The sequence below is a fragment of the Tachypleus tridentatus genome, chromosome 7, assembly GCF_004210375.1.
Source record: "Tachypleus tridentatus isolate NWPU-2018 chromosome 7, ASM421037v1, whole genome shotgun sequence".
Lineage (NCBI taxonomy): Eukaryota > Metazoa > Arthropoda > Merostomata > Xiphosura > Limulidae > Tachypleus > Tachypleus tridentatus.
In genome coordinates, this window is record NC_134831.1 from 139,659,428 (window position 1) to 139,676,294 (window position 16,867).

At 32.8% G+C, this 16,867-nt stretch overlaps 1 protein-coding gene and 1 long non-coding RNA gene across 3 annotated transcripts in view; both read right to left on the reverse strand.

Moving 5' to 3' along the window:
* LOC143256730 (uncharacterized) overlaps window positions 1-14,966 on the reverse strand; it is a 156,671-nt gene extending 141,705 nt beyond the window's left edge. Inside the window, exons 1-3 of one of the 2 annotated variants that reach the window (XM_076514339.1) lie at window positions 14,825-14,966; window positions 13,346-13,611; window positions 12,259-12,426 (exon numbers count right to left, since the gene is read on the reverse strand). In XM_076514339.1, coding sequence (XP_076370454.1) covers window positions 13,378-13,611; window positions 14,825-14,836 — 246 coding nt within the window. In that variant the 5' untranslated portion in view covers window positions 14,837-14,966 and the 3' untranslated portion in view covers window positions 12,259-12,426; window positions 13,346-13,377. Of the gene's footprint in view, window positions 1-12,258; window positions 12,427-13,345; window positions 13,612-14,824 lie in introns of those variants that run through there. The other variant, XM_076514340.1, reaches the window with a different exon arrangement.
* On the reverse strand, window positions 179-2,403 carry LOC143258141 (uncharacterized). The gene is made up of 3 exons (XR_013032157.1): window positions 2,296-2,403; window positions 1,024-1,275; window positions 179-299 (listed from the first exon to the last, which is right to left on the reverse strand). It is a non-coding gene; the product is annotated as an uncharacterized LOC143258141 (long non-coding RNA).
* Window positions 14,967-16,867: the final 1,901 nt, after the last annotated feature.

Here is a 16,867-nt window from a genome sequence, read left to right on the forward strand (position 1 = left end):
TAATTATAATACGTCTGAACCTGGAAAAGACTAAAGGCTCGAACATCGTGTCCGGCCGTGTATACTGGTTTTTCACAGTTTTGTGTAGTGGTGAATAATCACAGTTTGGTCAGAAGTAAATCAGAACAAAATCAAATGAAGCAGTGAAGTTATAATAATTAAAATTTATTTACATTTTTCACCATTCTAAACAGATTTTTTTTATATACTACTATCGACTGTGACTAATTTTGAAATATCTTTAAGATAATCTTTATTTCTTTCTGGCCGGTTGACAAACGAACGTCACAATTGGAAACCTATAATAGAAGTAAACCAGAAAGTTAGGGTTAAAAAACGAGAGAAATAATTACTGGTTTATATCAATAAAATTTATTTTAAATTCACTGCATTAAATGTTTTTCGATATTTTTATCAAACTAAATAACATGTTCTTAAGTTTTAGTCATATTATATATGATAATATCAAAAACACTTTCTAACGTTTTCTTCTTCTTTGACACCAATATTTCATACATTGTTCACACTTCAAGTATTCGTCATTTAATAAATTTTACACATTTTGATCTTTTTCTATTTTTTTTTCTCAACTGTTCTGTGGCTAAATTCAGAGTTGTGCACATTTCGTATTTTATGTTTTGACGTCTTTCACACTGGTGAAATTACACATGCTAAAATACATACTTAAAAGTGATTCACCATATATCTATTCACAAAAAGCTATTTGATTAAAATTCTTAGTACTTCATATAAATACGTTCTGCATGATTTTGTATTTGTGAAAATATATAATAGACAATTAGCTATATGCAATACTGTATTGGAAATGACTAGAAATCCCGTATCATAAAGCCATCATATTCTATCTCGACGTCTTTTGATTTAATTCGAAGTTGAGCTACATCAGTAAACACTGTTAAATATAGTTTCTATTATTGAGTCATGATTACTTCATACAAATATAAATAAAAATAAAGAACTTAAATACACCAGTGTAGTTCACGAATTTTAAACATTACTTACTTTGATGACTTGAAACGGAGCTATTTTTTATCAGTGGTAACCATAGCCCAAATGTCCATAGCCATATCTGTAAGGATAACCATAGCCAAGGTGCCCAAAATATCCATGACCAAGACCATAGTAGCCACCATAGTAACCACCATAATGGCCACCATAAGGATAGCCAGCATAACCAGCGTAGCCATAGCCTCCGTAGGGACTCAATAATCCAGCCATAGCAGTAACCACAAGAGCAAGAAACAGAACAGCAAACTGAAAATTGTGAAACATAGAAAATGATAAATTTTATTTACGAAAAAACTAATTCAACAGAAAACTATATTACAGTTTTATCTCACAGAAAATCATATTACTTCTTACACTATTAAGATATTATTTTAGTCACTCGCAGTATTATATATATATTAAGTTCTAGCGTACTTTATTATTTCATAATTTATCATTTAATTTAGACGATAACTAAATTAACAAACATTCATATATTTATATCCACGATGTACTAAACCTACCATGTGTTCACTGTGTACTATACACGGTAATTTATTTGTTGAAATTTCACAATCTCAAAGACAATTTTCAGGGTCTATAACACTAAGATTTGAGCTTCAATCCCCATTGTGGCCAGGGGTAGATTTTATGTTATGTAGGCTTGTGCTTAGATTAACAAATTTCTGAAAAGTTTGTTCCAAATGTAGGTTTAGGTGTTTGACAAAGAACACAATCAGATTGATGTAAGATGACATATAAAATGACCAAAATCAGCGTTACATTCATTATTTTCTTTCTAAATCGATTGAATGACATAATAGGATTTGAATAGACAGTTTCAGATATACTTATTGGATATATATATGTATATATATTCTATATTTAATATTGAAGCGCTAACTTTTTTCTTCTCCATACGGTAATAATATACACATATTACGTAGAAAGGTTACTTATGTAATTAAATGAATATATCTCTATTGACAGTGTCGTCCTGTTACTCTGGCTGTATCTTACACATATCCATTTAAAGTAATTCTTGATAACAACGCTAGAAAACAATAACAGACGTTAATTAATCTTACAGAAAAAATCTATTTAGTTTTAAAGATTTGTATCAACACGATAAAATCGCTATAAACATCAAACAGAAAGAAACAAAAATGAGTAAATTTCCAAATTTCAAATAATAAATACAGAAAATAAGAATCAGAAAAGGTTTAGTTCTTAATACTTCTATAATTAAATTAACGCAATAAAACAAGAAAAAGTAACTTTTCTTACGAAAGTCTTCATATTTGTTGAGTAGAAGTGAACGATATAATCCTGAATAAACTGACTTGTTATATTGACAGCTGGAACCAACGGCTTATAGTAAGTGCTGACTTGTGACCGTTTTTATACCGTTGTACAGTCCACGTGACCTTCGCATTTACAAAACTGATCTAACCTATTCTAGTTCCTTGAGCAAATTCAAGTTCGTAAGTTCGTAGATTGGTACTGATGGTGTTTGACCATGACGTACCCGTTGTGATATCTTTAACATACCACGTTTCCTTGGTGATAAGGCTTAACTGTCCCTGTTTTCTTTATTAATTTTTCATTGTTATCTGCTTTGAAAAGTAATTACTTTCAATTTTGAAGTTAATCTTAAATATAAATCGAAACTTCAGAATTACATATATACACAGATTATGAATAGTTTTTGAAATATATTAATGTTTAACTTCAAAGCGGCCGGTGGTGAATCATTAAGATATGTTATTTTCATCTTTCTCCATTTTTTCTCAAGTATTTATTCTCAGTTCTTTCTTAATTACCTGATAATAATTTCAAGGCTTGACTTATGCTTGTAACTTTAGGATTATTTATTATATATATTACAAGTATATATCTTACACCTTAAAAATAAAAAACCCATACTTTCTGCTCAGGGTTAAAACATTTTGTTTCGTCTTTTGTTTGTTTGTTTGTAATTACGTACAAATGTGCACAATGCGTTATTTTTGCTTTGTCCACCACGGATATAGAAACCTAGTTTTAAGGCTTTAAGTTTGAATGCTTATCTTTGTGCCCCTAGAGGGCTCTGTTTTGACATTAACAGTGCATTTTCGTGTTTACTTCTGCATAAGAACATAATCACACAATAGTCCACATATACTGTATCTGTTACAGGGAATTGGAACTTTGATCTTAGCGTTCTATATCTGTAAACTTAACGCTAACTCACAGACAGACTCATAATTAAGGGCTTTTTCACATTACCTCTAATAATTCGGAAATATAATATTGTGTTCGTTATCGTGCTTTTCCTAATAAGAATAAAGTCATCTAGAGTTACTACCTCGGAGTTAACCTACAAGTACAATAACTTTCAGGAAACAGTTAAATTATAAAATTCATGGTCGTCACAAATTTTGAACTTATCTACCAGATGAAAGGTGTTTGTTAAATACGCTCACTGCCATCTCTTGGGTTTCTCTTGTATGACAGAATAGTGGAATTTCATTTTCGCTCTTATAACATACCCAAACTAAACATTTATCGAGAGTACGTTGAATTAGAACGCGAGACGAACCATGGTTCGGCATGTTTACTACTTGGCCAAATTTTATCCAGGGTAAAAAATTAACTTATAATGAGTAAGTGTTTGAGATTAACTCAAAGCTACACAATGGGCTTTCTGTGTCACTGGTCAAATTAAATAAAATAATGCAATTAACAATGATTTAAGATATACTTAGCATCCTTCTGAATATAATAAGTGTATTAACATATTTACATTTACTGCTAATTTCTCAATTTAAACATAAATTAAATATCCTGCAATTATATACCAATAACATGACAGTCATGGCACAGAAATAAGCCAATCAATTACAAATTTACTAATTAATATATAAAACAGTCATTCTCATTCAATGTAATAGATATATTTTGGTTTTAAAGCTATCATTTCAAAAAAATGGTTCGTTAAATTACAATATGGGTTAGAATAGTTTGTTTAAAGTTCAAAACAAAGTTTCACAAAATCTATTTGCCACTACTTTAGCAGTGATAGGCTAGAGTAAAGACAGCTAATCAAGAACACTCGCTAATAATTCTTGGGCTACTCCTTTATCAAAGAATAGAGAGATTCATTTTTAATTATAGCACCCTCACGGCTCTTTGGTTGGACGAGTATTCAAACACGCAACCCCGTGATTGCGAGTCAAGCGCCTTAACCACCAGATCATGCAGATTTGTTTGTTAGTTTGTTTGAATTTCGAGCAAAGCTACATGAGAGCTATCTTCGCTAGCCGTTCCTAATTTAGATGTATAAGGCTAGAGGGAAGGCAGCTAGCTAGTCAACGCCACCCATTACCAACTCTTGGGCTACTCTTTTACCAACGAAGAATGGGATTGGAGCCTGCGATCGTCAGATAATGAGTCGAACGCCCTAACCATGACGGGCCCAGTGCTGATTACTTATATATTTGTTTCTAACAACGTGACCTGTAAACTCTTAAAAGCAGAATTTTTAATTCTAAACTTCTTCCGCCTTTATTTCCAATCGATACACACCACACACACACACAAACAATGCTATTTCACAGTTTGAATCACAACTTTGCCATTTTCCCTGAAGAGGAACACGAAAGTCCACTTTTCTAAAGACCTCAAATTATTACATTTAATGTCTAATAAGTTGTTGTTGTTTGTTTTAAATTAAGCACAAAGCTACACAATGGGCTATCTGTGCTCTGCCCACCACGAGTATCGAAACCCGGTTTTTAGCGTTTAAGTCCGTAAACATACCGCTGAGCCACTGGGGGGCTATGTCTAATAAGAAAATTTCCTTCTTCTCATTCTACGTGATTCTGAATGTCACGAACAAAATTCATGTATCATGCTGGTGCTCATAAAACAGTTGAAAGCAAGCTTGCAACAAACGTAACACGTCATGTTCAACTTTTTGTATTTAAACATAGGTACTAATAGAAGAACAAACACAAGAAACGAAATGAAACAATATCGGTCACCCACGTTCTTAAGATTAACTGATAGCCTTGGCTTTTCTTTATCTATTCCTTTGTTGTTGTTGTTGTAACAGCGATCCGGTTCTTGTTTTAATGAAGTTTGCTCTTTTTTAACACACACAGTTTTCCCACTCTGACATGTCAGGAATAACAATATAAGATATTTAATTACTATTAATAATTCTAGTTAAGAGAAACGTAAGTCTAGTAAGAATTACTCTGATTCTTATTTTGAACTACGTCATAGAACGTCACTATGACAACGTTAAGTTTGTTTGTTGTTGTTTTGGTGTAATTAAGCAAAAAACTACATGATGAACGATCTGTGCTCTTCCCACCACGGATATCAAAACCTGGTTTCTAACGTTGTACGTCCGCAGATATATCGCTCTGCTACAATATCAGGATTCATAAGTAGAAAGACCTGCATGACCAGGTGTTTAGTAAGCTCAACTAGTAATCTAAGGTATGCGCAGGTCTAAATCCCCGTCCCACCAATCATTTTCGCTCTTTCAGCCGTGGGGACGTTAGAAAGTATTGATCAACCCCACTCTTCGTTATATCTCAACAGCGGTGGGTGGAAATGACTAGGTATCTTTCCTCTAGTTTTCACTGTTAAATTAGGGACGGATAGCACAGATAGCCCTCATGTAGCTTTACTAAAACGAAACTCAAAATGTATCATAAGTAGAAAAAATCAAAAGTTCGTGTATGTTTATCAAACTTTACGTTTCTCAGAGAATATCTAGTTTATGCCTAAAAAGATCGCTGTTTTATTTCACCATCAATATTAATTTCTGGTTCTTAAAAAACCATTTTCATGTTTGTGGATCCAGTTTGTTACAGACTCTGGAAAAACACCTTGTGAAAATATTCTAACAAATACAGATATAATAATGAAATTTATCTGTATGTTTATTTTAGATTTATCATTTTAATTTCTTTGTAAACATATACTTCTTCGACTGCTCTCAAAACTGGAAATCATGAAACAATAACTACGCTTTAACCAAAATTATTTTTTACATAGCTCATATATCTGTTCCTTCCAATACCTAATAACAAAAATGTGCATTAGAAGCTCTGACAAAAAACGTTTAAGTACACAAATGCTTTGGTTGTTATTTTGTATTTTTAACCAGAAAGGATAAGTCAGAGACTCCAAGAGTAAAAGTAACCAGAGTGAAGCACATGCCGCCTAGAAACGTTTCTTAACCAAATAGCAAGATTTCTAGTGATTTTCATAACATCCCCATAACTGAAACTCAATGATTTTTCAACAACATATCACTGGCTCGAATCTTGAATTTATTCGTCCTTCGGCTTGACAAATTGACCTCTAGTTCACTTCTGGCCTTAGAAAGAACGATATATACAAAATATAGAGGGTTATAGTTGCATAAAATATGGTAATGGTAAACAGTAGAGTAAAAAGAGAAAGGTCCACCGCTGAAAGCGCAATAAGTCTATCGATTTACAACACTAAAATCAGGGTTTGATTCCCCTCGCTGGACTCAACAGATAGCCCGAAGTGGCTTTGCTGTAAGGAAAAAAAAGAAAGAAAAAGAGATATACCATTCTATTTTATGATAATTATTTTACCATGTATTAGCATTTACATGCACACGATTTGTCTGCACCAGACAAATGTCTTGATGTCTTATCGAGGTTTCATGACGTGGAATTAATTTCGAGATGATATCGGTACAGTTCACTCAATAGATTGCAAGCTAACTCTTCACTAATCACACGAGTTTTTCACCACTTAAGGTATATAATATCTTCGTAAAAATACTAACGTCCGAAGTTAATTCGCTGAAGTTAAACGGTTTGTAACGTTCAAAATCTATAAACGTTCCTCGTCAAGTATCTGCAGTTTCCCGATTACAGATTCCGAGATTCTTAATATACCAACTGTAGTAAACCAACAATGTATATTGTTTCTTCGCGGTGCGTTGGCAACCTTTTATAAGCTTGAGAGAGAGTGTCTAGAAATTTCAGCTAAGGCAGGTATGCTAGCAATCGCTAGTATTTACATAAAAAAATAGTACATTGTTGTTTCTTATTCTTAAGAATCTTCTACAACTTCAGTGAACAGTCGGGAATTTCGCTATATAGGTTTAATAATACATGTTGCATGCATATCTAAATATAAATTTATATTAAACAAACATCGATATTAAAATTAATATACGATAGTAAATGCAGCACAATAATCACAGTGAAAATATAATTAGTCCAAGATTTGTAAGCTTACTTTGCGTTAATCACATTAGAGGAAATAATTATTATTATAGTTATATTTATTATATGACATTAGTACCAGACCTATTAAATCTTTAACTGCATTCTTTATCTAATTCTTAAGAAATTTTTAAGGGTTAGAAAAGTGTACCGTAACTGTATTCCAACAACACTACGTCCGGCATATTCATTGCCGACGACGTATTTGCTTTAATCCAGAGACAATCAGGTCGACTAGGAAACAACAAATATAGTAGTCGTCGAAACACCATTTACATAAGTCATTATATGAGGAGTTTACACCACAGTAGTCATTATTTTTTGATAGAACAATGAGACAAACATAATATTATAGTTCGGAATTAAAGGCAGTGCGAACAAAAAAACTTTGTAGCTCGTAAACGTTTTTGTTTTGTTTTGGAATTTCGCACAAAGCTACTCTGTGCTAGCCGTCCCTAATTTAGCAGTATAAGACTAGAAGGAAAACAGCTAGTCATCACCACCCACCACCAACTCTTGGGCTACTCTTTTACCAACGAATAGTGGGATTGACCGTCACATTATACACCCCCACGGCTGGGAGGGCGAGCATGTTTAGCGCGACGCGGGCGCGAACCCACGATCCTCGGATTACGAGTCCAACGCCTTAACAGCATACTTGGCCATGCCGGGCTGTAAATAGCAGTAGATTTAAGGGTTTACAACTCAAAAGTCCGGATTTCATTTTGCGTGTTTGATAGTGTACATATTTATTGGCGTGGTGTTGGGCTAAAACAAATAAACAAACATGAACATGGAAATGTACTATGAGTGACGAAATATGTTTTTTACTACGCCATAGAAATTTAGTTGAATTCGAAGGAAAGAAAGATATGTCTGCTAGTATAAAAGCTAAGAAATAATTTTTACGTCACTATTGTAAGGGTAATCATAATACTATTACCAGGCAGCAAATAAGGGTTTAAAATAGCGGCTCAGTAACCAAAAAACAAAAAGCCCACATGTTGAAAACGCCACGTTTTAATGACTCATCGTTAGCTATTAAAATATTTTAATATCTGATAAAATTTAGACAATATACATATTTTCACGCATGTGTGTTCCTCTGATTTGGTTTTACATTTCAATAAATGTAATAATTTCAATAATTATAATTAAATATGTAGTATATACTTTTAACGTAGAAACGGAATTTAAAAGTAAAGAAAAAATTAAGCCTTATCAACAAGGAAACGCAGTAACTCTGGGATATCTCCAACAGTTACGTCATGGTCAAAACCTTCAGTACCAACCTAAGAAACTGAAGTTACTCATGATATATTAATCATAATACACTGCTGGCCAAAATCTCAAGGCCAATGAACATAAAGAAAAAATATGCATTTTGAGTTGATAGACTTAACCACTTATTTGAGTAAAGCTACGAAAGATAACAATAAGAAAAGGAAAATTAAAAAAAAACTTTTTTAGTACTTAACAGGGAAAATGAGAACACAATGAAATTAGCCTAAATACTAGAGGGTCAAAAGTTTAAGACTATGCTGAAACGAAGCGTTAGTTGGTAAACACGTAACAAAATTTAGTCATTTGTGTTCAAGCATTAGCGTTGTCAACATTTCCCACTGACATCTCTTGTGTTACATTGGGTAAAAACATGGCAAAGTCTAAAAAGTTGACAGAGTTTTAACGTGGCAGATATGTCGACCTGCAATAGCAAGGTCTCTCAACGTGCCATCGCTGGTGAGATTGGGCCTAGTAAAACTGCTGTTGCAAATTTCTTAAAAGACCTTGAGGGATACGGAACGAGAATTTGAAGTAGTCGGCCCAAGAAAATTTCGCCGGCGTTGAGCAGGAAGATTCGACGGCTTGTTCGACAAAACACCAGCAGATCGTCCAACCAGATTGAGGCCCTTACGGACACAGAATACAGCTCAAGAACAATAAGACGGCATCTGTGAGAGAAAGGCTTTAAAAACCGTAAACGTCTTCAAAGGCCACGCCTCCTTCCACATCACGAAACAGCTCGGTTAAACTTTGCTGAGAAGCACCAAACATGGGACGTAGAAAAGTGGACGAAAATTTTGTTCTCTGATGAGAAAAAATTTAACCTGGATGGTCCAGATAGCTTTTAACGTTACTGGCACGAAAAGGGTATCCCACCGGAGACATTTTCTACACGACACAGTAGAGGAGGTTCCATCATGATCTGGGGTGCTTTCTCTTCCCATGGAACAATGGAGCTTCAGGTTATTCAGGGGCGTCAGCTGGCTACATCGGCATGTTGGAGAGAGCATCCTTATTAACTGAAGGCCCTCGCTTGTGTAGAAATGACTGGATCTTTCAGCAGGACAATGCTGCAATCCACAATGCCCGCAGAACAAAGGACTTTTCATGGCGAATAACGTGATTCTTTTGGACCATCCAGTGTGTTCGCTCGAACTCAACCCTATTGAAAATGTTTGGGGTGGATGTCAAGGGAAGTCTATAGAAATGGACGTCATTTCCAAACAGTGCATGATCTTCCTGAAGCCATCTTCACCTCTTGGAATAACATTCCATCCAGCCTTCTGCAAACGCTTATATCGACCATACCAAAGCGAATGTTTGAAGTTATTCGCAATGACGGCCGTGCAACTCACCACTGAGACCTCTTGTTGAGCATTTCCTACCCTGTTTAGGACTTTTTTTTGGTATGGTCTTAAACTTTTGACCATCTAGTATTTAGGCTAATTTCATTGTGTTCACATTTTCTCTATTAAATGCAAAAAAGTTTTGTTTTTTTTATTTTCTCTTTTTTATTTTCAACTTTCGAAGCTCTACTCAAATAAGAGGTTGCGTCTAACAACGCAAAATGCATATTTTTCTTTATGTTCATTGGCCTTAAGATTTATTTCGTTGTTGTTGTTGTGGTTATGAGGTCGCGCAGATTTAACATTTCCGTTTTAAGTTAGATTAGAAAAAATAACATATAAACTATCGCATTTTAGTGAAAATGAAAAGTATTTTTAATTTTAACATGAAAATTACTTTGCACAACGACTATTAGAAAAAAAATACTCAATATATTTATGGCCAAATCATTTTATTTTATTAGAAATAATTAATTAAAAAAATATTAGTTTTTTATATGATAAAAACTTATAATATTAAGTGAAATACTGCCACAATTTGTGAAGATATACATATTATACTAAACGTAAGAAGTATTTAATCTGCGAAGACTTTAAATGAGTGCAAAGAGGTCATGTGGTCGGTTATATGGACTGGTAACAGGTCAAAGGCCATGTCATAACGTTGTTCACTTTCATTCACAATTTTATTGTACTGCTACTTCATGAATTTATGTCAGTAAGTTTCAAATCAAATTGTAGATTATAATTCAAACATTGATATTACATATGAGTTAATTTCTTAATTTAAAAGTAATTGTTCAAAATACCTCACCTATTCATGTGGTTTATTGAATGCAGCAGTGGTTAAAATTATGTTCTTCATACGAAAATACAAAGTCTGTAGTTTTGTGCAAATTAGTAATTCAAATTTCCTATACTTACAAGCTAAAATAAAAACCTCGTATTATTTATTTTGCTGATATATAACTCATGCATTAAGTCAAACACAATAGTCCCGTTCACCTCTTTTGATTTTAGAAATTTTTCTTTATATACACTTGCTATAATATATGATAAACCAATCGATAGCTCGGAATGTCACCCTAGTGGGCTTTTCAGTCTTATTAATATCTCAAAAAGCTTCCACATTTTCTATATCCAACATTTATAGAAGGTTGTTGTTTTGAATTAAGCACAAAGCTACACAATGGTCTATCTGTGCTTTGCCCACCACGGGTATCGAAACCCGGTGTTTATTATTGTACGTTCACAGACATACCGCTGAGCCACTGGGGGTCATTTATATGAGGTACGTTGTCTTTAGTTTGATCGAAGTTTCATACATTTTTATACCTAAATACATCTTAGTTACTGAGCTTAACAAATTATAGTGCAATTATATTGTACCAGTATAGTTATTTATGAGTTTTTGGAATACATAAAACCTTAAAAAATTATAATAATATATAATAAAAATAATAAATATATTTAAATCTTCTCATTCATGAAAATTCTGATATGAAAAAATTAATTCTTTATATGTTAACTGTACAATCAAATTCTTTAAGTATCTTATTTCAGTAATTGGTCTACAGTTTGTTGAGTTTATATACAGTAAAACTGCGGTGATATGCAGCTCTATACTGACGAGGTGAAAACACACAATTTTATTTTATAATCTTTTAACAATAGCGTACTGATGTGTTTCTTTTAATTTATATGAGAAATACAAGAATTTATGTACAGGGTGAAGGCGACTATAATCTAATTCATTAATGAAGATCATATGTATATTTGACCCTAAAAGTTTGTGATTAATTAACACATTTTCTCGGCTCAAAAATATACTTTAAGAGTTGATTTATGAGTGTTGATATATAATTAATGCTTTGTTTACATAATAGAACTAGTTATATGTGAATGTAGTTGTAAAATAATATTATATTTTGCTATTTAGGCTCTGATTTGTAACTGGTATTGTGCTGTCCAGAATAACGTGTTCATTCATAAGATTAAGCTTTTGTGTTATTTTATCTATGCTTTGCGCACAAATATAATAATAATGAATATAAATGTATTTTCTTTATAAATGAAAGTATCTACAGTTTAATGAATATTGCTGGCGACAGTTGTGTAGTTTGAAACTTGGCCAGGTGTTAGATATTACGTTACAGTTATCAAAAATTCAAATCAATAAGTCTAAATCATCTCGTTTTACAATTTCAGTTGCTGAATGTGTTTATAATTATAATACGTCTCAACCTGGAAAAGACTAAAGGCTCGAACATCGTGTTCAGCCGTGTATACTGGGTTTTCACAGTTTTGTGTAGTGGTGAATAATCACAGTTTGGTCAGAAGTAAATCAGAACAAATTTAAATGAAGCCGTGAAATTATAATGATTCAAATTTATTTACATTTCTCGCATTCTAAACAGATTTATTTTATATACTACTTTCGACTGTGACTAATTTTGTAATATCTTTAAGATAATCTTTATTTCTTTCTGGCCGGTTGACAAACGAACGTCACAATTGGTAACCTATAATAAAAGTAAACCACAAAGTTACGGTTAAAAAACAAGAGAAAAGATTACTTTTCTATATTAATAAAATTTGATTCAAAATTCACTGCATTAAATGTTGTTCGATTTCTTTATAAAACTAAATAACATGTTCTTAAGTTTTAGTCATGTTATATATGATAATATCAAAAACACTTTCTAACGTTTTCTTCTTCTTTGACACCAATATTTCATACATTGTTTACACTTCAAGTTATCGTCATTTAATAAATTTTACACTGTTCTGTGGCTAAATTCAGAGTCATGCACATTTACGTATTTTGTGTTTTGACGTCTTTCACACTGGTGAAATTACACATGCTAAAATACATACTTAAAAGTGATACACCACTCAAAATTCTCAGTACTTTACATAAATATGTTCTGCATAATTTTGTCTTTATGAAATATATAATAGGCATTTAGCTTTATATAATACTATTTTGGAAATGACTAGAAATCCCGTATCATAAAGCCGTCATATTCTATCTCGACATCTTTTTATTTAATTCGAAGCTGAGCTACATCATTAAACACTGTTTAAATATAGTTTCTACAGGGTGTTCGGAAAGTCACTGAACACTTATATATTTATTAACAGACGAGTTTCGATATAGAATACAGGAGGTAAATATAAATTACAATTACAAACAAGGTTGAAAGTGACCCTAGTTGACATCAGTACAGGCCTGGCTCCTTCTTATTTTGTTTCTAAACACCGCTATCAGTTGATGGATTGAAATAGACTGAATGAATGCTGTTATCGCTGCTTTCAAAACTGCACAGTGACTTTCTGAACACCCTGTATCATTGAGTCATGATTACTTCACACAATTATAAATAAAAATAAAGAACTTAAATACACCAGTGTAGTTCACGAGGTTTAAACATTACTTACTTTGATGATTTGAAACGGAGCTAGTTTTTTTATTAGTGGTAACCATAGCCCAGATGTCCATAGCCATATCTGTAAGGATAACCGTACCCAAGGTGCCCAAAATATCCATGGCCAAGACCATAGTAGCCACCATAGTGGCCACCATAATAACCACCATAATGGCCACCATAAGGGTAGCCAGCATAACCAGCGTAGCCATAGCCTCCGTATGGACTCAATAATCCAGCCATAGCAGTAGCCACAAGAGCCAGAAACAGAACAGCAAACTGAAAATTGTGTAACATAGAAAATGATAAATTTTATTTACGAAAAAATTACCAAATAAATTCAACAGAAAACTATATTACTGTTTTATCTCATAGAAAATCATATTACTTCTGATTCGACATTTAGGTGCAAACACTAATCCAGAATTTAACATTTGGCTGGACTGACAATAATAAGAATATTGTTTATTTTAACAACTGATTTCCATTGCTCATGAATTAATAAATTTAATACATACAGCCATCGTGTAAAAGGATACATGAAAACTTCTGTTAAAGTTCACTCTTACTGTGTTTAACAACAAAGATATAATTTTAGTCACTCGCTGTATTAAATAGATTAAGTTCTAACGTACTTTATTCTTTCATAATTTATCATTCAGTTATCGCCTAAATTACTATAACACTTAACATTCTAACGAACATTTATATCCATCATATACTAAAACTACCATGTTTTCACTGTGTACTGTACACGGTAATTTATTTGTTGAAATTTCACGACCTCAATAGGCACTTTTCGGGGTCTAAAATACTACGATTTGATCTTCCATCCACATTGTGGGCAAAGGGTAGATTTTATGTTGGTTTGAGTTTAAATAATTAAATTCATGAAAAGTTTGTTCAAAATGCAGGTTTACGTGTTCGACACAGAACACAATCAGATTTCTACATGGTTATGTAAAACATGACTAAAATTACCGTTACATTCATTATTTTCTTTCTAAATCGATTGAATGACATAATAGGATTTGAATAGACAGATTCAGATATACTTAGTGGATATATATATATTCTATAAAGTATTAAAGTGCTAATTTTTTTTCTTCTGCATACGGTTAGTAATATACACATATTATGAAGAAAAGTTACTTATGTAACTAAATGAATATATCTCTATTGACAGTGTCGTCCTGTTACTCTGGCTATATACATTTAAAGTAATTCTTGATAACAACGCTAGAAACAATAACAGACGTGAATTAATCTCCCAGAAATAATCTATTCAGCGTGAATGAAGAAAGGTTTAGTTTTAAAGATTTGTATTAACACAATAAAATCGCTATAAACATCAAACAGAAAGAAACAAAAATGAGTAAATTTCCAAATTTCAAATAATGAATACAGAAAATAAGAATAAAAATACGTTTAGTTCTTAATACTTCTATAATTAATTTAACGCAATAAATCAAGAAAAAGTAACTTTTCTTACCAAAGTCTTCATATTTGTTCAGTAGAAGAGAACGATATAATCCTGAATAAACTGACTTGTTATATTGACAGCTGGAACCAACGGCTTATAGTAAGTGCTGACTTGTGACCGTTTTTATACCGTTGTACAGTCCACGTGACCTTCGCATTTACAATGTTACCATTACTTACACAACTGCCGAAACTGATCTAACCTATTCTAGTTACTTAAGAAACTTCAAGTTCTTAAGTTCGTAGGTTGGTACTGATGGTGTTTGACCATGACGTACCCGTTTGTGATATCTTTGAGATACCACGTTTCCTTGGTGATAAGGCTTAACTGTCTCTGTTTCCTTTATTCATTTTTATTGTTATCTGCTTTAAAAAGTAATTACTTGTAATTTTGAAGTTAATCTTATATATAAATCGAAACTGCAGAATTACATATACACGTAGCTTTTGAATTATAATAAGTGTTTAACTTTAAAGCGGCCAGTGATAAGTCATTAAGATATGTTATTTTCAACTTTCTCCATTTTTTCTTAGGTTTATTTTCAATTCTTTCTGAATTACCTGATAAAAGTTTTAAGGCTCGAGTTATGCTAGTAAGTTCAGAGTTAATTATTATATATATAATATATATATATCATACACCCTAAAAATAAAGTAACTTACATTTCCTGATCAGGGCTAAAACATTCTGTGTCCTCTGTTTGTTTGTTTGCAGTTTAGTACAAATCTACACAATGGGTTATCTATGCTTTGCCCACCACGGGTATAGAAACCTGATTCTAGGTTGTAAGTCCGAAGACTTATTGTTGTGCCCCTAGAGGGCTTTGTTTCGACATTAACAGTGCATTTTCGTGTTTACTTCTGCGTGAGAACACAGTCACACAATAGACCACATATCCTGTATCTGTTACAAGGAATTGGAACTTAGATCTTAGTGTTTTATATCTGTAAACTTAACACTAACTCACAGACAGACTCATAATTAAGGGCTTTTTTTCACATTATAAGAATAAGGTCCTCTAGCGTTACTGGCTCGAAGTAGACTGACATTTACAATAACTTTCAGGAGACAGTTAAATTATAAGATTCACGGTCGTCACTATATTTGAACTGATCAACGAGAGGAATGGTGTTTCTAAATGTGCTCACTGCCATCTCTTGAGTTTCTCTTGTGTGACAGAATAGTGGAATTTCATTTCCGCTCTTATAACATATCCAAACTAAATATTTATCGAGGGTACATTGAATTAGAACGCGAGTGATGGGTCTGAAGATTCATTGTTCGGCATGTTTATTACTAGACCAAATTTTATCCAGGGTAAAAATTAACTTATTTTGAGTAAGTGTTTGAGATACACAATGGGCTTTCTGTGTCACTAGTCAAATTAAATAAAATGAATACAAATAACAATTATTTAAGATATACTTAGCAACCTTCTGAAAATAAAAAAAGTATTAGCATATTTACATTTACTGTTAATTTCTCAATTTATACATAAATTAAATATCTTGCAATTATATACCAATAACATGACAGCCATGAGAGGCAAATAAGCCAATCAATTACGAAATTTCTACTTAAAATATAAAATAGTCCTCATTCAATGTAGTAGATATATTTTGGTTTTAAAGCTATCATTTCAAGGAAATAGTTCTTGAATTACAATATGGGTTAGAATAGTTTGTTTCAAGTTTAACCCAAAGTTTAACAAAATCTATTTGCCCCTACTTTAGCAGTGATAGGCTAGAGTAAAGGCAGCTAATCAAAACACCCACTAATAATTCTTGGGCTACTCAAGCGCCTTAACCACCAGATCATGTAAATTTGTTTGTTACTTTGTTTGAACTTCGCGCAAAGCTACATGAGAGCTATCTGCTCTAGCCGTCCCTAATTTAGTCGTGTAAGGCTAGAGGGAAGGCAGCTAGCTAGTCAACGCCATCCACCGCCAACTCTTGGGCTACTCTTTAACCAACGAAGAGTAGGATTAACCGTTACATTATAACCCCCTTACGGCTGAACTGGCGAGCATGTTTGAGTGACGGGGACTCTAAC